General features: G+C 40.0%; 1 protein-coding gene across 3 annotated transcripts in view; it reads left to right on the top strand.

Annotated features, from left to right (window-relative positions):
- The first annotated feature begins 213 nt into the window (after nucleotides 1-213).
- Nucleotides 214-27,273, top strand: part of cnot1 (CCR4-NOT transcription complex, subunit 1) — a 33,833-nt gene continuing 6,773 nt past the window's right edge. For 2 of the 3 annotated variants that reach the window (XM_063000767.1, XM_063000769.1), the window contains exons 1-37: nucleotides 214-352; nucleotides 5,035-5,333; nucleotides 5,572-5,679; nucleotides 7,748-7,846; nucleotides 7,932-8,000; nucleotides 8,099-8,153; nucleotides 8,511-8,714; nucleotides 9,355-9,523; nucleotides 9,608-9,734; nucleotides 9,821-9,931; nucleotides 10,856-11,026; nucleotides 11,964-12,091; nucleotides 12,706-12,946; nucleotides 13,067-13,186; nucleotides 13,283-13,405; nucleotides 13,485-13,636; nucleotides 14,380-14,524; nucleotides 14,612-14,813; nucleotides 16,201-16,326; nucleotides 16,765-16,889; nucleotides 17,726-18,012; nucleotides 18,128-18,206; nucleotides 18,905-19,135; nucleotides 19,282-19,422; nucleotides 19,645-19,824; nucleotides 19,922-20,038; nucleotides 20,164-20,274; nucleotides 21,231-21,308; nucleotides 21,394-21,571; nucleotides 23,062-23,213; nucleotides 23,799-24,095; nucleotides 24,232-24,372; nucleotides 24,928-25,032; nucleotides 25,671-25,790; nucleotides 26,320-26,517; nucleotides 26,630-26,772; nucleotides 26,854-26,962. In XM_063000767.1, the coding sequence (XP_062856837.1) occupies nucleotides 5,232-5,333; nucleotides 5,572-5,679; nucleotides 7,748-7,846; nucleotides 7,932-8,000; nucleotides 8,099-8,153; nucleotides 8,511-8,714; nucleotides 9,355-9,523; nucleotides 9,608-9,734; nucleotides 9,821-9,931; nucleotides 10,856-11,026; nucleotides 11,964-12,091; nucleotides 12,706-12,946; nucleotides 13,067-13,186; nucleotides 13,283-13,405; nucleotides 13,485-13,636; nucleotides 14,380-14,524; nucleotides 14,612-14,813; nucleotides 16,201-16,326; nucleotides 16,765-16,889; nucleotides 17,726-18,012; nucleotides 18,128-18,206; nucleotides 18,905-19,135; nucleotides 19,282-19,422; nucleotides 19,645-19,824; nucleotides 19,922-20,038; nucleotides 20,164-20,274; nucleotides 21,231-21,308; nucleotides 21,394-21,571; nucleotides 23,062-23,213; nucleotides 23,799-24,095; nucleotides 24,232-24,372; nucleotides 24,928-25,032; nucleotides 25,671-25,790; nucleotides 26,320-26,517; nucleotides 26,630-26,772; nucleotides 26,854-26,962 (5,244 nt within the window). In that variant the 5' untranslated portion in view covers nucleotides 214-352; nucleotides 5,035-5,231. The remainder of the gene's footprint in view (nucleotides 353-5,034; nucleotides 5,334-5,571; nucleotides 5,680-7,747; nucleotides 7,847-7,931; nucleotides 8,001-8,098; nucleotides 8,154-8,510; nucleotides 8,715-9,354; nucleotides 9,524-9,607; nucleotides 9,735-9,820; nucleotides 9,932-10,855; nucleotides 11,027-11,963; nucleotides 12,092-12,705; nucleotides 12,947-13,066; nucleotides 13,187-13,282; nucleotides 13,406-13,484; nucleotides 13,637-14,379; nucleotides 14,525-14,611; nucleotides 14,814-16,200; nucleotides 16,327-16,764; nucleotides 16,890-17,725; nucleotides 18,013-18,127; nucleotides 18,207-18,904; nucleotides 19,136-19,281; nucleotides 19,423-19,644; nucleotides 19,825-19,921; nucleotides 20,039-20,163; nucleotides 20,275-21,230; nucleotides 21,309-21,393; nucleotides 21,572-23,061; nucleotides 23,214-23,798; nucleotides 24,096-24,231; nucleotides 24,373-24,927; nucleotides 25,033-25,670; nucleotides 25,791-26,319; nucleotides 26,518-26,629; nucleotides 26,773-26,853; nucleotides 26,963-27,273) is intronic. The other variant, XM_063000768.1, reaches the window with a different exon arrangement.

The following is a 27,273-nucleotide window of genomic DNA, read 5'->3' as shown; positions in this document are numbered from 1 at the left end:
CAGCTCGACCCTGACCAGGATGAAGCGGTTAATGAAGAATAATGGTTGAATGAATGGATGGGTGCGTTTAGACGTTGTTTTGACTGGAATCCATATTCAGCCAGTTAACGGTTTTGAGCGTCACGAGCGGATCAGCGTGACATTTGATAGGCTGCTGGGTTTCGAGCTTCGGGCGTGCGCATAAGAACACTGCTGTTGTCGGGAGCGCGCGTCTGACACGGTCGCCATTTTATTAGAGAGAATTACACAGCGGTGCGGGGGGAGACGAGCAGCTTTTATATTCCTACACCAACATTACAGTCAAAAACAACTGCGGAACATGAGCAGCAGCACCTAGTTTTTATGAGCAGAGGTAATTCATCTCACTTGTTGGCTTAAGTCGTGTTCTGGTGCGTTTCCATGATTATTTGTTAACTCATGGCATTGCCAGTTAGCTTAGCAGCTAATGTTAAGTTAACCGTAACGTAGCGCTTAGCTTAGCGTAGGCAGCTTGCTAACATTAGGCTTCACTGACAAACAACCCGAGGTAGCATGTTTCTTTAAAAAATGTTTTTTGCTTAGAGAAGCTAGATATTGAATTACTAATGATTAGTTAATAAGTATTAAAACTATAAATAATAGAAATATTTGCTTTGGTCTTTGCCTATTTTTATAATGAAGTAACCTAGCTCGTTAGCAGCTTTCGTTAGCTCAGAGTTAGCTTAGCGTTAGCTTAGCTCATAAGTTCAGTGGGCCCAAACTCAAGCCTGTGGTCACTAACCTCGCAAGTAAACCATGGCTGCGTCTCAAATGTCCAGATTGCACTGTTATAATGCGCGCATATGGTAAAGACGCCTGTATTACCTGGCCACACTTTGGTAAATTAAGATTTATTTTCCCTTGTTAATTGGAGGGAATGGTAACTCCTGTATTTTTTATATTTATTGTTTTATTTAAATAACTTTATGGTTTTACTTAGCTTAGTAAAGTAATGTTTAATAAATGACAAAACATACATAACAAACATGCATTTAGCTAAATAACACAGTTCATACAATTATAAAAAACGTTTCTATCTATATTGATTTTATGAACCCAAGAAGGCATCACACGTTTACATGCACTTGTTAAGGACAAATGTCAGTCTTAGTGTATAAATCATTTTTTAACTGTTTTGTGTTTGGTATATACAATTTGATACAGAAATTGTACATACAGTAAACCTAATATTTGATTATTGCCCAACTCGGTTTGCCACTTTTAATAGCCACCAAGCTTCTGGCACTCCAGTTGTGTCTGGAAAATTCTAAAATTATTTAATCATCTGACATTTCAGTCCAGTTTAGGAGAGGAGAGGCATTTCCCAAGCCTCATTTTTACCTGATTTTGCCTTTCCAAAGCCAGGTTTGACCTATTTTGGTTTTTGTCCAATTTGCACTTGATGTTTAACCTTCTGGCTGAAGGTTTGAGGTTGTCCTGTTGAATTTAAAGATAAGCCACTTTCATTTGGTTTACTTTCTTCTATGCAGTAGGTCTATTAGCACAAAATCATCACAGAGCTTAATACGACCACCAGACTTGACAGTTGGTACTGTGTTGGGTGTCAAAAGCCTTACTGATCTATTCCAAAAATGCGTCTGGTCTGGTCGCTAAGGCCAACTTACTAAAACTTTGATTCGTCTGCTCACAAAATGTCTCCAGAGGGTTTTTTTCTTTGACCAAATTTCTATTCGGTGTAATTTTAAGAAGCCACTGTTTCATCTATTTATGGACAGATATGTGAAGATTATCTGGAGATCTGACATTGCTTAGAAATGGCTTTGGCTGGCATGCCTGACCGATAATCTACAGGCATTTGATGTGTGCAGTCAAAATTATTGATTTTTTAGTGTTTAAGAGTATCAGTTGTCGTCAGTTACAGTTACTAAAGGGGAATTAGGATGTGTCTTAAAGGTGAATTGTATAGCCCTTTCTTCCCCATACCAAAAATCTTAAGTTGCTGAATGTATATTTATTAGTGGGATTTTTTTTTTTTTTCGAGGACCTAATGAGTCTTTCAATTATTAAATCACAAGGAGAATTTGATTTTTATTATCCACTGTGCAGTCGGTTCTCCTGTAAAAAACACTACACACAAGGCAGGAATACCTTGAACAGGATATCAGGCTTTTCTTTCTTGTGCCCTTTGCTTTAGCAAACTGGTTTTTCTATGGGCTTTAGATTAGGGGACTAAGATGGCCATGGCAGAAGGGTGATTTTGTAAACCATTCTTTTGGTCTCTACATATTTTTATTACACACACACATATATATATATATATATATACAGTGTATCACAAAAGTGAGTACACCCCTCACATTTCTGCAGATATTTAAGTATATCTTTTCATGGGACAACACTGACAAAATGACACTTTGACACAATGAAAAGTAGTCTGTGTGCAGCTTATATAACAGTGTACATTTATTCTTCCCTCAAAATAACTCAATATACAGCCATTAATGTCTAAACCACCGGCAACAAAAGTGAGTACACCTCTAAGAGACTACACCCCTAAATGTCCAAATTGAGCACTGCTTGTAATTTTCCCTCCAAAATGTCATGTGATTTGTTAGTGTTACTAGGTCTCAGGTGTGCATAGGGAGCAGGTGTGTTCAATTTAGTAGTACAGCTCTCACACTCTCTCATACTGGTCACTGAAAGTTCCAACATGGCACCTCATGGCAAAGAACTCTCTGAGGATCTTAAAAGACGAATTGTTGCGCTACATGAAGATGGCCAAGGCTACAAGAAGATTGCCAACACCCTGAAACTGAGCTGCAGCACAGTGGCCAAGATCATCCAGCGTTTTAAAAGAGCAGGGTCCACTCAGAACAGACCTCGCGTTGGTCGTCCATAGAAACTGAGTGCACGTGCTCAGCGTCACATCCAACTGCTGTCTTTGAAAGATAGGCGCAGGAGTGCTGTCAGCATTGCTGCAGAGATTGAAAAGGTGGGGGGTCAGCCTGTCAGTGCTCAGACCATACGCCGCACACTACATCAAATTGGTCTGCATGGCTGTCACCCCAGAAGGAAGCCTCTTCTGAAGTCTCTACACAAGAAAGCCCGCAAACAGTTTGCTGAAGACATGTCAACAAAGGACATGGATTACTGGAACCATGTCCTATGGTCTGATGAGACCAAGATTAATTTGTTTGGTTCAGATGGTCTCAAGCATGTGTGGCGGCAATCAGGTGAGGAGTACAAAGATAAGTGTGTCATGCCTACAGTCAAGCATGGTGGTGGGAATGCCATGGTCTGGGGCTGCATGAGTGCAGCAGGTGTTGGGGAGTTACATTTCATTGAGGGACACATGAACTCCAATATGTACTGTGAAATACTGAAGCAGAGCATGATCCCCTCCCTCCGGAAACTGGGTCGCAGGGCAGTGTTCCAGCATGATAATGACCCCAAACACACCTCTAAGACGACCACTGCTTTATTGAAGAGGGTGAGGGTAAAGGTGATGGACTGGCCAAGCATGTCTCCAGACCTAAACCCAATAGAACATCTTTGGGGCATCCTCAAGCGGAAAGTGGAGGAGCACAAAGTCTCGAATATCCGCCAGCTCCGTGATGTCGTCATGGAGGAGTGGAAAAGCATTCCAGTGGCAACCTGTGAAGCTCTGGTAAACTCCATGCCCAGGAGAGTTAAGGCAGTTCTGGAAAATAATGGTGGCCACACAAAATATTGACACTTCAGGAACTTTCACTAAGGGGTGTACTCACTTTTGTTGCCGGTGGTTTAGACATTAATGGCTGTATATTGAGTTATTTTGAGGGAAGAATAAATTTACACTGTTATATAAGCTGCACACAGACTACTTTTCATTGTGTCAAAGAGTCATTTTGTCAGTGTTGTCCCATGAAAAGATATACTTAAATATCTGCAGAAATGTGAGGGGTGTACTCACTTTTGTGATACACTGTATATATATATATTACATACTATTGTCCTGCTGGAAGAACCAATGATAACCCATTTTTAGTTTCTTGGCAGAGGCAGACTGGGAATGTCCCAGAGTTGTCCATGATGCCATGTACCTTAACAATGTTTCCAGAGTGTTTGGAAAATAAACAGCTCCTCATCACAGACCCTCCACGACACTTAACAGTGGGAATGCAGGTTCTTTTCACACCGAACCCACTTAAGTGTTTGTTGATATAATACTCAAATTTCAGTTAATATGAACCTAGAACATGGTTCCAGTCAAAAATCTATAGTTTCACTCTGTTTTAAGCGTCTGCTGTTAAAAATGTATTTAAATCACCTTTTTAATCAACAACAATAATGGAACGATCACTTGTTTGTCGATTATCGGTTAACTTATTATCAAAATCCCTGGTTAAGTTCTTTTTGTCTAAAGCTTCAGTTTGTATTGCGTGCTGTCAAAACTTCTGGTGGTTTTGCTTTGTTGGTGTTAATAATATATGATGAGCAGCTGTTTACCTGCAGGATGTATCATTAAAAACCTCAGGTAATTTTGGACGGTTTGGAATTATACTGTTGGCTAACCAGTGTCTGCCTTTCTTGCTGCGACAGTAATTTTATATTACCTTGAATTTCTCTGATCAGACCTCTGTTAAAATGACACCCACAGAAAATATTGAGGTGCATTTTTGCTTGCTAATTACGATTATCGGTTTACAGCAGTTATATAAAAGTAGTCACGTAATTCAAAAATGCACTCATTTTAACAATACTGGTACAGAAAAGGCTAAACATTTGACCTTCACTGTAGGTACCAGTTTCAGGAGATGTTATTTAAAAATTGAGATAAATTTAGAAGGATTAGGATGGCAGCAGGGTCCTATACTATTCTAGGGTTCAATACTATCCAATACTATTTAGGCCTGAAATTCTGAATTTTATGTATTGTTTGATCTGATTTCCATCTGTTTGTTACGCTAAGACTGTTGGAACGTTAAGTGCTGACTGATCAATAGTCAAAACTTTATTTTGTTTTGATTTATGTTCTCAATACTTACACTTCTCTCCTCTTCTCCATTTGTCTAGATGTCACTCTTGAACCTGCACTGAAGGACTGCACACTGAATCACAACCCACCAAGTAGTAGCCTGTTGGAACACACAGACACTTCAACACCTGTGGGGGGGGAGGGGAGTAAAGGTAACTTTATCATCGAAGTGACTAAAGGGGAATAATGGTGATTTTGCGCCGGGCTCGGCCGCCTGCTTCCGCCCCAACCAGCAATGAATCTTGACTCGCTCTCGCTGGCTTTGTCTCAAATCAGCTACCTGGTGGACAATTTAACCAAGAAAAACTACAGAGCCAGCCAGCAAGAGATACAGCATGTGAGTTTGTGTTTTGATGCCCATGTTTTTAAGTGTTAGAATGGCTGCTTATTTAGTCAACATTTTATAGTATTGTCAAATCTGGAATGAATTGTCTGATCTCATGGACCTTGTCTTATTGCAATTTAGGTTCTATAGTGATTTTTTTTTTTTCAACCAGTCTTGAAAACTGATGCAGTTGGTGTTCATTTGTCATTGCGTCTTACGTGATCAAAATCGAACACACTCTTTCTTGTAGATTGTGAATCGTCACGGCCCTGAGGCAGACAGACATCTATTACGTTGTCTCTTTTCCCATGTGGATTTCAGTGGCGATGGTAAAAGCAGTGGCAAAGATTTCCACCAGGTAGTGTGTTCATGTGCTGTTTATATTTTCTTATTTTACTAGGGGAAGAAAAGCGTTATAGTTAATACTTCTGACTGTCTACATACGTTATGATGTTTTAGCCTGATGTATATGGTTAATTATCTCACACCGTAAATGTGAATGAATGCTATGCAGCTTGTGTGCCAAACAAAGTAGCTTGTATGCACAATTGACTAAATTGATTTATTGGACCTTATTTTGCTGATCATCATGTTTAAAAATGAATATTGTTAAAAGCGGTTACTGGAATTGGAAAACATAGACCTGAGCTAATACAGTGGCTTGCAAAAGTATTCATACCCCTTGAACTTTTCCATATTTTGTCACATTACAACCACAAACATAAATATATTTTACTGGAATTTAATGTGAAAGACCAACACAAAGTGGTATACAATTGTGAAGTGGAAGGAAAATTATACATGATTCAAAACATTTTTTACAAATAAAAAACTGAAAAGTGCGGTGTGCAAAATTATCCAGCCCCCTTTTCTCTGAGTGCAACCAATTGCATTCAGAAGTTGCCTGATGACTGCTAATGACTAAAAAGAGTCCACCTGTGTGTAATCTAATCTCAGTACAAATACAGCTGCTCCGTGACGGCCTCAGAGGTTGGTTAAGAGAATATTGGGGAGTAAACAGCATTATGAAGTCCAAAGAACACACCAGACAGGTCAGGAATAAGGTTGTGGAGAAGTTTAAAGCAGGCTTAGGCTATAAAAAGATTTCCCAAGCTTTGAACATCTCACGGAGCACTGTTCAATCCATTATCCGGAAATGGAAAGAATATGGCACAACTGTAAACCTACCAAGACAAGGCCGTCCACCTAAACTTACAGGCCGAACAAGGAGTGCACTGATCAGAGATGCAGCCAAGAGGCCCATGGTGACTCTGGAAGAAATGCAGAGATCCACAGCTCAGGTGGGGGAATCTGTCCACAGGACAACTATTAGTCATGCACTGCACAAATGTGGTCTTTATGGAAGAGTGGCAAGAAGAAAGCCATTGTTAAAAGAAAACCATAAAAAGTCCCATTTGCAGTTTGCCAGAAGCCATGTTGGGGACACAGCAAACATGTGGAACAAGGTGCTTTGGTCAGATGAGGCCAAAATTGAACTTTTTGGCCTAAATGCAAAACGCTATGTGTGGCGGAGAATTAACACTGCACATCACTCTGAACACACCATCCCCACTGTCAAATATGGTGGTGGCAGCATCATGCTCTGGGGCTGCTTCTCTTCAGCAGGGACAGGGAAGTTGGTCAAAGTTGATGGGAAGATGGATGGAGCCAAATACAGGGCAATCTTGGAAGAAAACCTGTTGGAGTCTGCAAAAGACTTGAGACTGGGGCGGAGGTTCACCTTCCAGCAGGACAACGACCCTAAACATAAAGCCAGGGCTACAATGGAATGGTTTAAAACGAAACATATTCATGTGTTAGAACGGCCCAGTCAAAGTCCAGACCTAAACCCAATCGAGAATTTGTGGCAAGATCTGAAAACTGCTGTTCACAAACGCTCTCCATCTAATCTGACTGAGCTTGAGCTGTTTTGCAAAGAAGAATGGGCAAAAATGTCAGTCACTAGATGTGCAAAGCTGGTGGAGACATACCCTAAAAGACTTGCAGCTGTAATTGCAGCAAAAGGTGGTTCCACAAAGTATTGACTCAGGGGGGGCTGGATACTTTTGCACACCGCACTTTTCAGTTTTTTATTTGTAAAAAATGTTTTGAATCATGTATAACTTTCGTTCCACTTCACAATTGTATACCACTTTGTGTTGGTCTTTCACATTAAATTCCAGTGAAATATATTTATGTTTGTGGTTGTAATGTGACAAAATATGGAAAAGTTCAAGGGGTATGAATACTTTTGCAAGCCACTGTATATGTAATTTGGCGGTTTTGTTTTAGTGATTGTTAATAGATTAGAACGCTACCTGATGTAAACATTTTCCTCTTACCTTTTTGATTGCAAACCATTAGGAAATGAGGTCAATAACTATGTTTCTAAAGCTTTGCCTCTTTGTTCCCTTGTTGCTCAAAAGACACAATTTCTGATTCAGGAGTGTGTGTCTCTCATCACAAAACCAAATTTCATTTCAACTCTCTGCTACGCTATTGACAATCCTCTGCACTATCAGAAGGTGGGTGAGCTATGGATGCTTTGAAAACAACCATAGTGATACTTTGTGGTGTGAATTACCAATATTTTCTGTTTCCATATACCAGAGTTTGAAGCCATCACAACATTTGTTTCCTCAACTAAGCAAAGTTCTAAAGCTAAGCAAGGTTCAGGAGGTATGTAAAAATACTGTCAAGGAGATGATGCTCTTTAGTGTATCTGAGAAGATTTCTAACCTTGAGTTTGTATTATACTTCTTCCTGTGTTGAACCAGGTTATCTTTGGCCTTGCTCTTTTAAACTCCGGTTACGCAGACCTTCGAGGGTTTGGTAGGTGTCCATGCTCTGTTACTTTTACCAAACTTTAATAAATACCTTTTCCAAATAATGGATTTTGGCTATTTCATCTACATGTGTTGCTAAGTTTTATCAGTATTATCAATAAGTAAACATTGAGTGTTCAGATCATTGGGCAAGTGGAATACCAGAACAGAGATTATGTGATCAAGCACTTGTCAAGCACTAATCCTGTGGCACTATGGCAGTCATTTTCTTCAATTGTTTTCCATAATTTAGTGACTGGCCATCTCAAATAAGTCTAGGCTGTTAAAACTTTATGGGTGGTCATTTGTCTTTGATGGTTTGGAACCAAAGCTGATCTCTAACCTATTTCCTGTACCCTGGCAGCTGCACAGTTTGTAAAGCAGAAGCTCCCAGATCTCCTGCGCTCATACGTGGACGCAGACCTTGGAGGGAGCCAAGAAGGTGGCTTTCAGGACATTGCCATAGAGGCTCTGCACTTGCTCCTCTCGCACCTACTGTTTGGGCAGAAGGGCTCCAGCGGAGTCGGGCAAGAACAGATCGACGCTTTCCTCAAAACACTGTGCAGAGGTACAGTGATTTTTGGTACTTGGAAGCTGATCACAAGCATGTGGGTCTGTTAAATAATAAAATTAGTTTTGTTGGATAAAGATTAATTTGCTGGTCATTTTACCAGGAGTGGCTGGCTTACAACTTTTGTTTTGGCAACAAGCTATCTCAGTCATGCAGTGAGAATATCGTTTGTTTAAAGTGATGGCAGCTGCTAAATTGTAATACACATTAATCACTTTGATTTAATGATTTGCCAACCTGGCAAGGCTAAACAGCTTATTTTCCCATTCCCCATTAAGTTTGAGGCTAGACTGTGTACATGGGCTATCAACAAACAGGATGTGCTTCAAATTGCCTAACGAAGAATGGGCTTCCTAAATCTCTTAGCTATGATGCGCATTTTAAAGGAAATGATCTACTTGTCTATTGTGTGTTTCAATTAGGCTGTCAAAATAAATTAGTTTAAATTAAATGTTTTAATAAAGAAAAGTTTATTTGTACTTGTGGTTTTGACCTCCATTTAATAAATGTTACTACTGGACTATTAAAAAAAAAAAAAGTACATGTAAGTCTTTGACCTTTTCTTGCTGTTTTGGGGTAGAAAATAATTTAGGCTCTTCTGTGCTTGAGTGATACTATTAACACTGGTATTGTGCAGATTTCCCGCAGGAGCGCTGTCCTGTGGTGCTTGCACCACTGCTTTACCCTGAGAAACGGGACATTCTTATGGACAGGATCCTGCCAGACTCTGGAGAGTTAGCCAAGACCATGATGGAGAGTTCTCTTGCAGACTTTATGCAAGAAGTTGGTTATGGCTTTTGTGCAAGGTGCTTTTTTAAATTTAAAAACATTAGTTTGTTTATATTAAACTGATGATGAACTTGGCTAAAGTTTACTGTTTGTGTGTCCAGCGTTGATGAATGTAGGAATATAATCCTGCAGTATGGGGTGCGTGAGGTGACAGCCAGCCAGGTGGCCAGAGTGTTGGGCATGATGGCTCGCACTCATTCTGGCCTTTCTGATGGAATCCCGCTACAGGTATAAGCTCTAACACTACATGTCCCTTCACTTTTCAGTGGGTTTTGTCACATTTCATTGTTACTAATATCTTTATTTTGCTTCAGTCCATCTCCGCTCCAGGCAGTGGCATCTGGAGTGATGGAAAGGACAAAAGCGATAGCTCCCAGCTCCACACCTGGAATGTAGAAGTTCTGATTGATGTTGTTAAGGAACTCGTAAGTACAACCTTTTGCATTGTGATTCCTAGTTATTATTACTAGGGATGCATCGATACCATTATTTTTTTATTTTTTTATTTTATTTTTTTTTTTTTTTTTTTTTTTAACAAAAACACACGTGAGAAGTGGCGAGAAGTTTAATGATACCACGTCCAAAAATGCACGTCAACAAGTAGCGAGTGATCAAAGTGTTTGTGCGCTGACGTGATGAAATCAAGGAGGAAAAATAAATGAATCTGAGTGGATTTGGCTCTGTAGTGAGTTGGAGGTTAATAAATATTTTTGCAATGTTGGTGTTTTGTTGTTATGTTTTGTAGAGAACGATCAGGTCAGAAATACTGTAAAACGTGTGTGTGCCGGTGTATTCTGATATAAACTATATTATCCCCCTGTCCCACCTGTTTACACTCCTCTCCTGCGTTTCCCCTCACACCGTATCCTGCGTTCTCATTGGCTGTTCGACAGGTCACTCATTCCCAGTCGCACATCTGAGATCAGATATCTGACGTGCTAGAAAACTCGAGCGCTCGGTGAGCCGGTCGGATCGAGTTGTTGGATAGTTCACACTTGGCGATCGAGAGCCGAGTTTTGATCGCCGAGCGAACGCCGAGTTGCTCCCGAGCCGGCAAATCTAGCGCCGACCAGTCGCCGAGCGAAAATCAGGGCAAAAATCGTGTAGTGTGAACTAGACATAACGCAGCAACGTGCACTAGGCACACGGTATCGGATGTTTAGTATCGGAGCCTCGTTTGCGAGTACGAGTTAATGAGCGCGGTATCGGGCAAATACCCGATACCAGTATCGGTACTCATGCATCTCTAATTATTACCATGCTATTGATGGTCAGTAGTTTAATCTGCTTTTTGTGTGTCAGCACTTTATTAATACATGTGTAATTGTGGATGCTTTACTTCCTATCAGAACCCCAATCTGAATTTTAAGGAGGTCACCTATGAGCTGGACCATTCAGGCTTTATGATCCGGGACAGTAAAGGACTGCAGATGGTGGTGTTTGGTATCCAGAGGGGGTTGGGTTTGGAGGTCTTCCCTGTGGATCTCATCTATAGACCATGGAAGCATGCTGAGGGCCAGGTAATAATTACATTTTGAGACTGAAGCCTTCAACTTCCATGTGTGTGTTAATGATGTAAACAAGAATACATAAAGTTCTTTGATTCCAGAGATGTAGTGTTCTTTTGAGTAAATATGTAAAGTCATCTGACTTATGCACTTATTATTTTTGGGGCATGGTATCGGCTGGTATTTTTTATCATGAATTGATTGAGGAAGTGCATGTGTGTAAACAGTAGATTGGTGCATTTAAAAGCATTTGAGCTAAAATGACTCTTTCCAAAAAAAATGTTATACTGTGCACTCATAACTCAGAAATCTGGCAACCTTTGGGTTATCACAGCAGAATTTCAAAATGCTGGTAGGACAGTAGATTTTTTGGTAACATGGCTGACATGTGTTGTGGGTTTGATTATTCAGCACCTACAACAGCAGGTAGGATAAAGTTCATAGTGGTTTTGGTACCATTGCTGCCACTCGGTAACACTTTGTATGAGCGGTTTCGGTTTCTGTTTGGGTGTGCCTACATGTAATTTGAGTTGTGGTGTTTCACACTTTTATATTCAGTGGGTTGAAAGTCCCCCACAAAACATCTCTGTACATGTCTAAATACAAAAGACAATTTTAACTGACAGCCTTATTCAAACAATATCTCTTACCAATTTTCTTTTACCTGTGTAATCATGAGCATTTTTTTTATTTCTGTTCCAGTAATTTTTCCCAGTGAATTTAGTGCATTTGAGCCTTAATTTTGTACCACACTTTTTAAAAATACATTTCACCAAATGTTTGTGTCCAGAATTTATATGTAACAGTTTAGTTTATGGCATCATAAACCAGCAAGTGTAAATAACATTTCTGAACATTGCCAGTTAGGAAATGCCAGTATTGTCCTTTTAAACTCTGGTATGGGCTGTTGGCTATTTCAATTCTTATCATTTCTTAATTTTTGTTTCAGCTCTCATTTATCCAGCAGTCCTTGATGAGTCCAGAGGTGTTCTGCTTTGCAGATTACCCCTGTCACACTGTTGCCATCGACATCCTTAAAGCTCCACCTGAGGATGACAACCGGGAGATAGCAACATGGTCTGTAATTCAGTTATAATCTCTACTTACACTATAAGGCTAGGAGTCATTAGATGCCACTCCAAATGTTGAAGTTCAGATGTTTTTGACACACTTGATGAAACAGTTGCAGCAAAACTCTGTGAAACGTCTTATAAACACTAAGTGCCTTAAAGACTTGCCAAGTTGAAAAAGATTGCAACGTCACTTGTGGGTCAGACATTGTCTCATTGTCTAACCCTGCAAATTCTCTTGACTAAATGGACACATTAGTAAAACCCTCTTAAAAACATTTTAAAGCCTTCCCAGAAGACCAGTAGAGGCTGTTATATGTGCAATGGGGGTAGACATGCTGTTAAAAAGCAAATAGCACCCATGGACTGACATTTGTATCTGGTTGGTCCAGGCATATTGTATGTGGATTAAACTATTTTAAGTACATACATGACACTTAAAGCCTAATGCAGCTTCACTTAATTAGATTTTAATCCGGTGCCTGCAATGCTCCTGTCTTTTTAGTTTTGTCAAAGTTCTGGTTTTAATATTTTCCTGTGGATAATGTCTATACAAAACTTGCAACTTTCACTGATAGCAAGCTGTCAGTCTGATCTCATGTGTTCTTTGGCATTTTGCAGGAAAAGCCTGGACCTTGTAGAGAGTCTTCTACGACTGTCTGAGGTGGGCCAGTACGAACAGGTCAAGCAGCTTTTCAGCTTCCCTATCAAGCACTGCCCGGATATGCTGGTGCTAGCCCTGCTACAAATCAGCACGTCCTGGCATACGCTGCGCCATGAGCTCATCTCCACATTAATGCCCATCTTTTTAGGCAACCACCCCAACTCTGCCATCATCCTGCACTATGCCTGGCATGGGCAGGTATGTGGGATGTTTTTTAATTTTATTTATTTTTTTAAGATTGTTATTACATGTTTATTGCATCTTGTATGTTTCTACAAAATACAACACACAATTAACACTCCTCTCTCTGGATTTTAGGGCCAGTCTCCATCTATTCGACAGCTCATCATGCACTCTATGGCAGAATGGTACATGAGAGGTGAACAGTATGACCAGGCCAAACTCTCGCGCATCCTGGATGTTGCTCAGGACTTGAAGGTTTGTGTAATTTTTCACAAAATCCTAGCAAGAGAGCTAATTATAATGTCAGTAATGACCTTTCTGTTTACACTGGTGTTGTTTTGTGTGTTTCAGTCTCTATCTATGCTGCTAAATGGTACTCCATTTGCCTTTGTTATTGATCTTGCTGCACTTGCCTCTCGCCGAGAATACCTCAAACTTGATAAATGGCTGACTGATAAAATCAGAGAACATGGGGTAAGTGTATGCGCATATGTCATGATTTGGTGATCGGTAATAAGACGGTGTCTAAATTTTTTTTTGGATTTTTTTTTAGGAGCCCTTTATCCAGGCGTGTGTGACTTTCCTGAAAAGACGCTGTCCCACCATCATGGGAGGCCTCGCTCCAGAAAAGGACCAGCCTAAAAGTGCACAACTGCCTCCAGAAACTCTTGCCACTATGCTGGCCTGCCTGCAGTCCTGTGCAGGGTGAGCATTACGTACTTGCTATGTATTAAAGGAAATGATTAATTGGTATTTTATTATAATTCTCATTGTGTTCTAATTCAACTCAAAATTAGAATTGTTTTTAAGCAAATGTATAAATACACATTTTCTTCAGCAGTAATAGTGTTGCAATCAGTGTTGCTATAGGGAAGTAAATGGGTAGAATAGGTTCGAATGTGCTTACCAGTCAAATGTTTCGTTAAGCTAGATTCACATGATGCGTGGCAAAACCGCTTCTGTGCTGCCTGTGCCTCCTATAGAGTGAGGTGGTCTCGCCTAGCTTGCCACTGCGCTACCTATGCTGTACCGCACCATGCAGATTTGTTGCTTTGGCATTCTGTTTAAACTTAGAACCGGTTTACTTACTGACCTTTTGAAAGTGTATTTATTGAGACAAAATGGCGTTGTGTGGGAACCCAACTCTGGTAGGTGATGATAAGCAGCCCTAGATTGGACACATGTTAGAGCGGACCTGTGGTAATCTGGCCTAGATAATCAGATTCACAATCAAGAATAGGAAATTACTAGATTAGGAGATAAAAGGGGTTTGATGCGTATCATGTAAACAGCCTTAATGCTGCTGTAAGTGGCAATATGTGCCCAGCCCCGTTGTGACCAGCTTATGTGGAATTCATCTTGGGCATTGTTTAACATTGCACAAAAATACGTTTTGATTAGGTTTTTTCAAGGTTGTGACCCATGTTCATCCTTGTTCATAAAAACAGGAGTGTTTCTCAAGAGCTGTCGGAAACCATTCTGACCATGGTGGCTAACTGTAGCAATGTAATGAACAAGGCACGCCAGCCGCCGCCAGGAGTTATGCCAAAGGGCCGTGCTCCCAGCACCAGCAGCCTGGATGCCATCTCCCCGGTAGGACCCATGCTTTTTAACATTGTAGGGCCATTTAAAAAAATGTTTGTTTGAATGACTAAATGACCTCTTGTTCCTCTTATTCAGGTGGACCCTCTTACTGCAATGGGCTCTCTAAGTCTGAGCAGCACAGCTACATCTCACACACAGAACATGCCAGGATTCCCTGCACCACTGAGTTCAGCATTTAGCAACCCTCAGTCCCCTGCCAAGGCCTTTCCCCCTCTGACCAATCCCAACCCCAGCACCGCCTTTGGTGGAATTAGCAGCCTATCTTCCCAGCTACCAGGTACCACTTAAAAGATTTTAATGGTTTAGTTTACATAACCAGCACTATGTTTAAACAGCATGTTTACATATAGCTGGCCAAACCTGCATGTTAATGAAAGTGTAGTTGTCAACTTTTGCAAGCCACTCATGATTGCTAGGAGTACATCCCATGCTTTACTTCAGCACAATCAGTCTAAATCTGTGGAATTCAAAATGGTACCAAAAAGTTTAGCATTCATGCATCAGTGAGTTCATCCTAGGATTTCAGGAACATACCTGTTTGGTATACAGTACCAGTCAAAAGTTTGGACACCTTCTCTTCAGTGGTTTTTCTTGATTATTTTTATTTTCTACATTGTAGATTAATACTGAAGACATCCAAACTATGAAGGAACACATATTGAATTATGTAGTGAACAAAAAAATGTTAAACAAACCAGAATATGTTTTATATTTTACCAACTCTACCGCTGCACAGCACAACTGATGGTCTCAAACACATTAAAAAAGCAAGAAATTCCAGAAATTAACTCTATACAAAGCACAAACATTAATTGAAAACCATTCTAGGTGGCTACCTCATGAAGCTGATTGAGAAAATGCCAAAAAGTGTGCAAAGCTGTCATCAAAGCAAAAGATGGCTACTTTAAAGAATATAAAATGTAAAACCTATTCTGGTTTGTTTAACACTTTTTTGCCTTCATTAGTCACCTTGTCTTCATTATTAATCTACAATGTTGAAAATTAAATAAAAAAATCAAGAAAAACCACAGGAATGAGTGTGTCCAAACTTTTGACTGGTACTGTAGATCCACAAATAATAGAGTTAATGTTTTCTTAAGGCTGTCAGTTCAGTGCCTGAGTTTTACATATTCTATTTGCCTGGGGGTTCCCTTCAGGTACTTAGTTTCCTTATGTTGTGTAAAAGGTAAATAAGCTCCTCTAAAATGCTTCTATGTGTAGATTGGGAATTTCGGTTGGATTGGCGTGGGTACAGGGTGTGCTTTTCGCCTTGTACTTGGTGTTGAACCCACTGCAAACCTGACTGGGATGAACTGGTCAGTTAAAATGAATAAACAAGTACGAAAGGAATTCCATCGGATGAAGACATTAACCAGTTTCTGAGACATTCAAGTATTTTTTTATTTCAAGTTTGGCACAGGCCCTTTAAGAAGTCCAAAAAAACAGACTGTGCAAAGGGTTCTTAAGTCTTGAAATGTAGTTAATTGAATTGGTTTAGGCCCTTGTAATTTATTATCTTGATCAAAAGAAGGGTGGCTTTTGATATGTACACAGTAATCGTGCAGCTGCTGATCAGCACATCTAAATGGAAATAATAATTTACAAGCTCTTGCTGTGTAGCCTGGTTGCTAAGTTTTAACACTGAAATAATTTTGTTTTGACAGGTCCGTTAACATCAGCCAGATTAAGTGGCATTGGTTCAGGAATAAGCATGCCAGCAGTGAGCAGTGATCCGTTTGGTCCGAGGAAGATGAGCTCATCAGGAATGAACCCACCCACCTTCCAGCATTGTAAGTCAAAGGTTTCTAAGTGGTGATAAGACTGAGAGCTGGGATCCTCAGCTTTTTTTCCCTCCTCCCTTAAATTTGACCTGCCTGTTCAAATCAGTCTTCTGTAAAATGCATTCACTGTTATGTGCATGGTTTAAGCTTCCAAATTACAGTTCTCTCCACTATAAGCATTTCAAATTTTGCTCCCCCTGACACACTTCAAACTGGACTTGTCTGAGGAAGAAACGTGATGTTTTACATAATTACGGCAATATTTAGCTTGGCTTAACTTCTACTGTGATCCAGCATTGAGTTTCATTTGTCTTAAATGTAACAAGCTGCTTGTCTGGAACAGTTTATTAATTTGCATGTTTTAATTTTTTGGCTTAATAAATAATATTTTAAAATAATAAATAATAATAAATTTAAATAAATTTTTTTTGCCTTGTTTTTTGCTAGCTGACCTGTCTCAGGTGTGGCCCGAGGCGAACCAGCACTTTAGTAAGGAGATCGACGATGAGGCCAACAGCTACTTTCAGCGAATCTACAACCACCCTCCTCACCCTACCATGTCTGTGGATGAGGTAAACCTGCACACAGCACCTGCAGTCAGTTGGAAAGATTTCTTGGAATATAATAGCAACAATGCTTAATAAGACCCTTGTTCTTCTCTAATCGTACATTGTGCTGTACTACAGACGTATCTAAAACCAAATGTTTTCATTTATGGTGATCCCAATTCTGAAAATATTGCAATGTTTTAGAGTGTAATGTGTGGCCCTTAGTGGGAACTTTTACCTTTTGCCAACTTGAACAGGCCTACTTGATGCCAGTTGTAGCTCACTGGATGAATCTACAGTGTTCTTGCAGCTGATTGGTTAAACTGAAATGCACTTAATTATAAATTGCAGAGTACCAATGGTGATTGCATAAAACTCAAACATATAGCCTACAAAATCTAGGAAATATCTGTCTGCCCATATAATGGGGGTTTGTATCTCCTTCTAATGATCTAATAGAGTTGAGGGGGAAAAATGGTAGCAAATTGTGTTTAATGTGCTAGATGATTACTCAGATGTTTGAGTGTTGAAGCCTTACTGTTGAACCCTAAATAGATATTTGCTGTGTTCTAAGTTTTTGAATAGATGTGTGTAACATTTTTATATGTACATTAAAAGTGCTAAAGTAAAGTGATGCCTGTAAAAGCTCAAGGTTAAAAGCATTCCTTTTTTCTGTTCAGATTGACTCGTCACTAGGTTTTGTGAGCCTGTGCATATAGAATAGCTGTTTGCCTTTAGGCTTGTTCACATGCATTATCTTCCATAAGCAACTGTTTACATGTATTTGAGGAAGTATATACGAATACCTCTTACAAATTGGTAGCTATTGTGCAATCAGTATTTTTTCCCTTCTGTTTAAGGTGCTGGAAATGCTACAGAGGTTTAAGGACTCGAACATAAAGCGGGAGCGGGAGGTTTTTAACTGCATGCTGAGGAACCTGTTTGAGGAGTACCGCTTCTTCCCTCAGTACCCGGATAAAGAGCTGCACATTACAGCCTGTCTGTTTGGAGGCATCATAGAGAAGGGCTTGGTCACCTACATGGCACTTGGGCTCGCCTTGCGATACGTCCTGGAGGCCTTGCGCAAGCCTTATGACACTAAAATGTATTACTTTGGTATTGCTGCACTGGATCGGTTTAAAAACAGGTAATATTTTGTTCTTTGATTAAAGCAACTGGACTCATCTTTCTCTGTGTAGGGAGGAATGAGATTCTCCTAAAGATTATAGTTATTAATGTACATCTAATTCCTTTCTTTGTAGATTGAAGGATTATCCGCAGTATTGTCAGCACTTGGCATCCATTGGCCATTTTCTGCAGTTTCCCCACCATCTGCAGGAGGTAAATTATTCGATTATTCTGAATTTACTCTTGCATTCATCTTTACTTAAACCAAAAAAGGACCATACATTGACTTACGGTACACAAAAAGAGGGTTTTGGTTGAATTTATAAGCTAAGGATTGTTTTTCATTAGATTTAAGTTTTAGAACTTGCTATGCTGAACCAGTTTTTTTTTTTATAATTTGAGGGCAGTGGTAGTTCAGTGGTTAAGGTACTGGACTTATTATCAGAGTTGTTCATTCAAGCTCAGTTGCCACTTTTGGGCAGCTGATCAAGGTCCTTAATCCACAATTATGACTGAATATAATTCAAGCAATTAAACGTCACCTTGGATAAAGTTGTCTGCTAAATGCCATAATTGTGAATGAAGGTTGTTCAAACCCCGCCGCCACCAAGTTGCTGCTGTTAGGCCCCTAAGGAAGGCGCTTAACCAAATCTGCCTGCATTGTTCTCAGTCACTATTGTATGTCTACTAAATGCCTTAAATGTAAACATTTCAACTTTAGTCATGGAGGCTGACTACCCTGCAGTGTTGTTTTTTTTTTTTTCTTTCCCAACACATCCACAATGACCTTGCAGGGCTGTGGGCCTTCAGGGCTAAAGCTAGACAGATAAACAAATGTGCAGTGTTGCAAAACAGTTTGGCTGTGTTAAAGTAAGCGCTGTTATTAATCATTTGATTTTTTATTTGCACAGTATATAGAGTACGGTCAGCAGTCTCGTGACCCTCCTGTAAAGATGCAGGGTTCCATCACCACACCAGGCAGTTTGGCTCTTGCTCAGGCTCAGGCTCAGTCTCAGCCCCCCAAAGTACCTCCTCCAGGCCAGGCCTGCACCTTGGTGACCACCACGACGACCACCACAACCGTTGCCAAAACCTCCACCATCACCCGGCCCACTGCAGTAGGTTTTAAGAAGGATGTGCCAGTGAGTATTAGAAAGTGTGCATGCCAGACTAAACTTATAGATTTGACTGTTGGCACCAATCTTTCTGGGACTTCCATGGTTTTAAGTCTTAGCCATGCTTTTGTTGTGACGACGTTGTGTAATGTGCTTCTGCTTTGTATCCACAGCCTTCAATTAACACCACAAACATCGACACGCTACTGGTGGCCACAGATCAAACCGAAAGAATTGTGGAGCCTCCAGAGAACGTGCAGGAGAAAATAGCCTTTATTTTCAACAACCTTTCCCAATCCAACATGTCTCAAAAGGTACCAAAGCAATATGATTTGTTTTTAGTAGTAGTGCATATTTTCAAAATGCAGCTGTTTTTTAGCGATCAGCTGAATGAGGTAACAGTTGACAGTCAGTAGTTGGTGCTTTACCATTAACACGTTGACTGAAAATGCAATAGTACACAAGAGAAATGTAGCATAGCTATTTTTAAGCTCAACAGAAATGGCCTAAACATCACTGATCTTTGTGTGTTCAAGGTTGAAGAGCTGAAAGAGACTGTGAAGGAAGAGTTTATGCCCTGGGTGTCTCAGTACCTTGTGATGAAACGTGTCAGCATCGAGCCAAACTTCCACAGTCTTTATTCCAACTTCCTGGACACACTGAAAAACCCAGAGTTTGTTAAAATGGTTCTAAACGAGACCTACAGGAACATTAAGGTAATGTGGAATTGTGAAGTGCTACATGTTCTGAGCAGTCGTTATATGAAGTTTCTTTTTTTCTTATTTTATTTTGTTAAACTTGCTCGTTCTTTAGGTTCTCCTTACCTCTGACAAGGCAGCTGCTAATTTCTCTGATCGATCCCTGCTAAAGAACTTGGGCCACTGGCTTGGCATGATCACTCTGGCAAAGAACAAACCCATCCTTTATACTGTGAGTATAAAGTGGTTTTTTATATGTGTAATATTGGCACGGCAGTAAAAGCTTACGTAATATAATGCTAGCATAACTAATTTTGGAAACAAGCTTGACCTTGATGGTAATGTTATGCTGTGCAGGATTTGGAGCTGAAGTCTCTGTTACTGGAGGCTTATGTAAAAGGCCAGCAAGAACTGCTTTATGTGGTCCCCTTCGTGGCTAAAGTTCTGGAGTCCAGCCTGCGTAGTGTGGTAAGTAATCTTTTCTACTTTTTAACATCTCCTTTAGTTGTGTGTGCACTCTGTTTAAAAAGTTTATACACAAGTTAACAAGATGCCTATTGAATATAAAAAGTGTTTCACTAAAGAACTGCTGAACGTGCGCTCAGATGCCGCAGCAGTCTCATGCACTAGCACACCACTGCTGAGTTTTTGAACCTGAGTTTGTTTTAATCTTAGCAGAGTCTCTGGCCTGGCTAGGTGTCCAAACACAATTGGCTGTGTTTGGTTATAAGATGTGGCCACAGATTAAGCACGTGTTTTGGAGGATGTGTGGTGATACGCTCTTCTTGATCAGATAGAGGGTTGTTCAAGTGGCAGTGGATTCACAATCTTATCCTAGATTAGGAGATAAAGGGGGGAAATAATAAAAAAAACTTGCTGAACTATTGGATCTCGCAGGACTTAATTAGTACTAATGGTGGGTATCATTAAAAGTTAATTAAGGCTGTAAAGGAAATGCACCCAGAAGGTTGTCGGCCAGTTCTTTTACTTCCACTTCTCATATCCAACAGTTATTGCCTACTCATTAATAGGCTAGATATACCGTTTTTCACTCGACCACTTGCGGCCAATAATTTGGTCAGATAATTTAAAAAACATGTACGTGTAACACATATAGCTATAATCTGTGCCAGCAAAATGGTGAATGCAAAACCATTGCTTTATAGTAGGCTTCTTAATTTGTTTCTTTAGCTGACTAATCTCATCTCTCAGACAAGTTTTCATCTAGAACTTTCAAGGCCAGCCCCCCTCAAAACAACAAAGCCAATCTTGTCTTTATGTAGACGCCCAAACGGTCGATAGCACCGCTGGGAATTCAAACCCAGTAGTGGGCTAACCCGAGCGTCCTTGTTTAAACTCAGTGTTGATGATTTTTAAAACTTTTACAGAGTAGTTTAAGTAAGCTAAATTTTTTTTTTTTTTAGGTTTTCAGACCACAGAACCCTTGGACTATGGCTATCATGAATGTATTAGCAGAGCTACACCAAGAGCATGATCTGAAGGTTGGTGAATTTTCAGACTTTAAGCACAGTTCTGTAAATTCTGTTCATGTAGCTAAAAGCTGATATTCCTGCTTTGACTTTACAGCTAAACCTGAAGTTTGAGATTGAGGTGCTTTGTAAAAACCTGTCTCTGGACATTAATGATCTGAAGCCAGGTAACCTGCTGAAAGACAAAGATAAACTGAAGAATCTCGAAGAGCAGCTGTCTGCACCGAAAAAAGAAACCAAACCACCTGAAGAAATGCTGCCAGTAGTTACCACAGGTATATAGCACAGTTGTCTTGCATAATGGCTTTGTTGTTTATTCTGCTCTTAGAGCACATTCACATGAGAAGGGGCAAAACCTTTTTTTTTTTTTCATGGAGTGTGGTGGTGCTGCTTCTCTTGCCATGGCGCTCAAAGTTTACCTGATTGAAAAGGTCAGTGACAAACTGGGTCAAGTTCAAAGCGCCTCCAATTAAACTGACTGTTTAATATGACATGGTAAAAGTAACGCAGGCAGTAGGAACAGCGCTTAACGTGAACAAAGCTTAATGTGACTTATTGTACTAAAACGACGACCGAGGAATTCAATTAGTGGAGAGAACTTAATGAGCATTAATAATTGAGAGGTTTAGTGTTCCTAGGTCATTCATTTAATACATTAAACCTCATTTAAGCTTTTTTAACGTTGTGTTTTAGACTCTTGGAAAAGCTGATTTTCACAATTTCTCAGCACCCTGAGCTATAACACATTTAAAAGTGAAACGTTGAGGAAAATAAAGCATCCACATACATCTCTGTTTAGCTGTAAGAGTGGATTTGACGGTTATTCCACACAAATGCATATTCGCACTAATTATTTTTTTTACCTTCTCATGTGAATGCGCCCTTAAGTGTGTGACCTTGTGTTTAGTACATTTTTGTATCATGTAAACTGAAGAATGCATGTATAAACTACATTTAGTATAAAAAGTGCACAAGAGCATGCATCCTCTTTTCATTGGTGAGGTTGGTATTTTGAACACACTGTATAGTAAATAAGAGGTGGTTTAAGACTCAGGGTGGAATACTAAAGCTGCATATTTTCTCTGCTCCATGTGCAGCCTAATACTGTGTGTGATTGTTTTTATATATAGCCTTTTCTTTTTTTAATCAAAAACACACTTTATTGGGCTCTCGGGTGGGGAAGCAGTAAAAAACTGGCCTATCGCTGCTGAGATCTTAAGCGCTAGAGTTTGAATATCATGTGGAGCAGAGGAAAGACGCATAGGGTGTTTTATTACAAAAAAATTGAAATTATTTATATATTATGTATAGCAGTCCTTGTACATTTAGTATTTGCTTTTGATTATTTTGTAGACATTCATGTATTGATTTTATACATTGTCAAATAATTTGTAGTTATGTGACTCACTACAGACATCGGTATGTTAGTTACATGCAGCTGGTAAGATGCAAAAAATTCATATTTATTAATTCAGCTTAAGTTTGTGAACAGTAGGTCTGTGAGTTTGTACATATGAGCTACATCGTATAATGCCTTTCATTCTTCATGCTAAAACAGCGGTGTGTAGATGATTTATGTGGCTGTCACAGTTTATCTACACCTTGCCACAACTGATCATTGACAAGTATAACCTGTATGCTCTGTACTCATGCCCATTCTTCCTCAACATGTATTCTCTACTGCTATTTTTCTGCTGACGCCTGTATGTTTAATTAGCTTTTCCCTCGGTAAGTTTTTAACCCCTTTAGTGTTTTTGATCAACAGGGGACTTCTCTGCCTTTTCAGCCGCCCCCTCCACTCCAGCTGCTACAGCAACCGCCACCACCACAGGGCCACCAACTCCACAGTTCAGCTACCATGACATCAATGTTTATGCACTGGCGGGCTTGGCCCCTCACATTAACATCAACAGCAATGTAAGTAAACTTGTGTAACATTCTCACCTTGTTACTTTTCATCTAAAAAGTCTAACCTGTTTGTACTTCACTCAAGAGATGATTAGTTATCAACCTGCAGTCAGTGAGGTGGAATGGATTTATTGAGGATATCTGGTCTGTTTGCTGTTTTTTCTGCAAGCTCAAACAAAGATGTTGTCTGTAGTTAGTTTGCTCTTTTCTCTGGTGTCTGTTTTACATTAAAAAAAAAGGTTAATTTCTTAAATGTAATCTTGATGTAACAAACCTACCAAATTACAAATAACAAAACTACCTAATCAAACTTTCTGTTTGTAGCCATTGTTGTTAGATGCTTTTTGTTGGAACACTGTTGCTTTCTACAACCAAAATATGATTGGCTATGAGCTTTTAATCAAATCTACATGAGCTGTACTACTTATTGTTCATTGCTCTTTGTAACTGCATTGTAGTTATTGGACATTTACTGTGAAGGTGATGAGACTTAATCTTTGTAATCAAAGCTCTGTAATCAAGTCATGAATGTTGATAATTTGGTGTTTGAATTAATTGTCCATCTCCCCCACCCGTTTTTTCTTGTCTGAGCAGATCCCCCTGCTGCAGGCACATCCTCAGCTGAAGCAGTGTGTAAGGACTGCCATCGAACGTGCTGTACAAGAGCTCGTTCATCCTGTGGTTGACCGCTCCATCAAGATAGCCATGACCACATGTGAGCAGATTGTTCGAAAGGACTTTGCTCTGGACTCTGAGGAATCGCACATGCGTGTCGCAGCTCACCACATGATGCGCAACCTAACTGCTGGTATGGCCATGATCACCTGCAGAGAGCCGCTAGTGATGAGCATTGCCACCAACCTGAAGAATGCTTTTGCTGCTGCTCTCAGGGTATGTTGTCCTGTTATCTTTGGAAAACCATCTGCAAATGAGATTAGTACATGTTTAGTTTGAGGGTTATTGTGGTTTTTTTGTTGTTGTTTCTTTTGTTTCTTTTGTGTGTTTTAATGCTGGTTATGTTACACAGGCTCCTACACCTCAGCAAAGGGATATGATGGAGGAAGCTGCTGCTCGCGTTGCTCAAGACAACTGTGAGCTGGCCTGCTGCTTTATCCAGAAGACAGCTGTGGAGAAAGCTGGACCCGAGATGGACAAGAGATTGGCCACTGTAAGAACTGCCTGCTTGGACAGACTACTTTTCTATTCGAAGTTGCTTATAATTCTTTTTTTATACTTTCATTTACTCTGTGTGGGAACTCAACACTGGCAGATGGGTGGTGCAGATTGGTGATCTGCTCTTCTTGATCAGATTGGGGATTGTGCAAGCAGCAGCAGATTCACAATCAGGAACTGGAAATGAGTAGACTGAGAAACAAAGGGGGGGGGTATAGGATTTTAAAAAAAAGAACAATAGCCAGGGGTTTAGTACAAAATGAGAGGTTTGCGTGGATGTTACAATTATTCGGACTATGCTAAATGTTGGCTTAAAATAAATATCCAACAGCAGTTATGTTTAAAACATTTTGTCAGATAAATGTTAATGATTAAAAATCATGCATAAGCTTTCCCGGCCACAAGCAAGCTGATTTAGTACATTAGGACCAATGGTTGGAAAGAACATTAGAACAGATCTGCCTAATACCTGGTTAGTGCTGAATATTTAATGCCTACAAAAGCATAAAGTATTTAACCCGTGGCTCTGCTTGTGTTCTCTCTGCTGTAGGAGTTTGAACTGAGGAAACATGCTCGTCAGGAAGGCAGACGTTACTGTGACCCCATGGTGCTCACTTATCAAGCAGAGCGTATGCCAGAGCAAATCCGGCTCAAGGTAAGTCTTTACCTGCTTTTAAGTGCTCTCTGAAATATTTATTGCTTTTGTAACATTTACCACTGGCAGACAGGCAGGGAAGTGCATTTACAGACAAACCACAGTTCAATTACTGCTAATCACATGTCAACTCTCCAGCTGTTGGGTTCACAAACTTCTGTAATCCAATTATGGGAAACCTCAGTTTACGTCAGCTGTTTAGTACTCCGCTTATAATGTCAATTGAATGACGACCGCAAGGCAGCCACTGACTAACCAGAAATAAACGATAGAAGTGGTCAAACATCTGCTGTGTCTCATGTGGCATTGCATAAGTAAGAAATGTGTTAGATGTCACTACATTTGGCCAAATTATAAAGACGACCTCAAGTAGAGTGAACCAGTTCTGTTGGACCTGGCATTCTTTTTTTTTTATGTCTGTTTCTCAAAAACCTGCATGTGCTGGATGTGCATTCAGAGTAATGTCCTTTTATATATAAACCAAACCAGTATCAGTATAGTCAGTAGCTTGGGTATTACAGATCAATCGAAAAAGTTTGGATGTCCAGATGTATTTGAGAAGGGTTTTATCTTAACAACCAAAAAACTAAATCTGTAAGTAGTTTCTTGTCATTTGTAAACTTCTTCCTGTTCTGTAGGTGGGTGGTGTGGACCCTAAACAGCTGGCTGTTTATGAGGAGTTTGCTCGCAATGTGCCAGGATTTCTGCCAAGCAATGATCTTTCTCAACCCACTGGATTCCTTGCCCAGCCTATGAAGGTATGCTTAAAAATAGTACTTAAACTTGTTTTACATTGTTTTCAGGGTTAAAATTACATGTACAAGTAACATTTTGTGCAATAAAATAATTGGAACTAAATTTGTTAATGCTTTTTTTTTTTTTTTTGTTACCAACAAAATATCCATTGTGCAATAACCAGGTGAACTGGTAACAGTTGAGGGTATTGTGATTGAGTCTTGGTGGATCCTCCTTTTATACCCAGTCTTTTATACATTTCTCAAAGCAAGAATGCAAATAATTTAGGTCTTTTAGTATCTACTGTACAGAGTGTGAAAAAGATTCAGGAAATCTGGAGAAATCTTTGTTAATGTGTGGTAAGGCTGGAAACATGGTAATGTGACTTCAGCCCTTAGTCAGTATTGCACGAGGAACGGTCATGCTAGTGTGATAGACATTTCTGCATTGAAGTGGTGGACTTTTGGGTGACAACAGTTTTCTGAAGCCTATTTAGAGTTCTCTTATTTTAAATGGCTTTAGTTGAATCCTGAAACCTTTCTTCTGCTTTAGCAACAGCAGGCTTGGCCCACAGATGACATGGCTCACATCTATGATAAGTGCATCTCTGATTTGGAGCAGCACCTGCATGCCATCCCACCAGCACTGGCCATGAATCCACAAGCCCAGGCCCTCCGCAGCCTGCTTGAGGCTGTTGTGATGGCACGTAACTCTCGTGATGGCATCACTGCCCTGGGTCTGCTCCAGAAGGTACGTTAAAACACACAAATTAAGGTGTAATGAACACTTCTTATTCACTGATTTTATTTATGCACTGGGTTACTGCACATGTTCGAAATATTGACCTTTTTTCCCTTTTCAGTCTGTTGAGGGCCTGTTGGATGCCACCAGTGGTGCTGATGCAGAGTTGCTGCTAAGCTACAGAGAGTGCCATCTGCTGGTGCTGAAGGCATTGCAGGACAGCCGTGCCTACGGACCACAGTGGTGTAACAAACAGATCACTAGGTAAGTACCAGCTTGCCATTTTTTTTGCTGCCTTTATATGAAATATTTGGTCTAATTTAATATCTCCTGTAAATGGTTCAGGTGCCTAATTGAATGTCGGGATGAGTACAAGTACAACGTCGAGGCAGTGGAGCTCCTGATCAGAAATCACTTGGTCAACATGCAGCAATACGACCTTCACCTTGCCCAGGTATAGTCATTTATTGAGTTATTAATTTTGTTCATCATTATTTGTCCTCATCAGTTTTCTTTTTTAACCTTGTTTCACGTGTTTTTCTTCTGTTGGTGTTTTTGCTCTTGTGGGTTTTTGTGTACTTGGTGCAGCATTGCAACAGGGTTTCTTGGGTCCAAGTTTAAAACTCACCTCTGGTTAAAGAAGTGAAATAAACTTTATTTGGATTTCTCTTGGTACATTCTTTGATATGCAAAACGTACATTGAATAAATTTCTTTAAGTGTAAACTGGTGAATTGGAGCCGTTGGTGCCAGACCCACTGTGACC

Source organism: Trichomycterus rosablanca, chromosome 8 (assembly GCF_030014385.1).
Source record: "Trichomycterus rosablanca isolate fTriRos1 chromosome 8, fTriRos1.hap1, whole genome shotgun sequence".
In the NCBI taxonomy this organism is placed as follows: domain Eukaryota; kingdom Metazoa; phylum Chordata; class Actinopteri; order Siluriformes; family Trichomycteridae; genus Trichomycterus; species Trichomycterus rosablanca.
The sequence above is the reverse complement of the archived record's forward strand: the minus strand, read 5'-3'. Positions and strand labels throughout refer to the sequence as shown.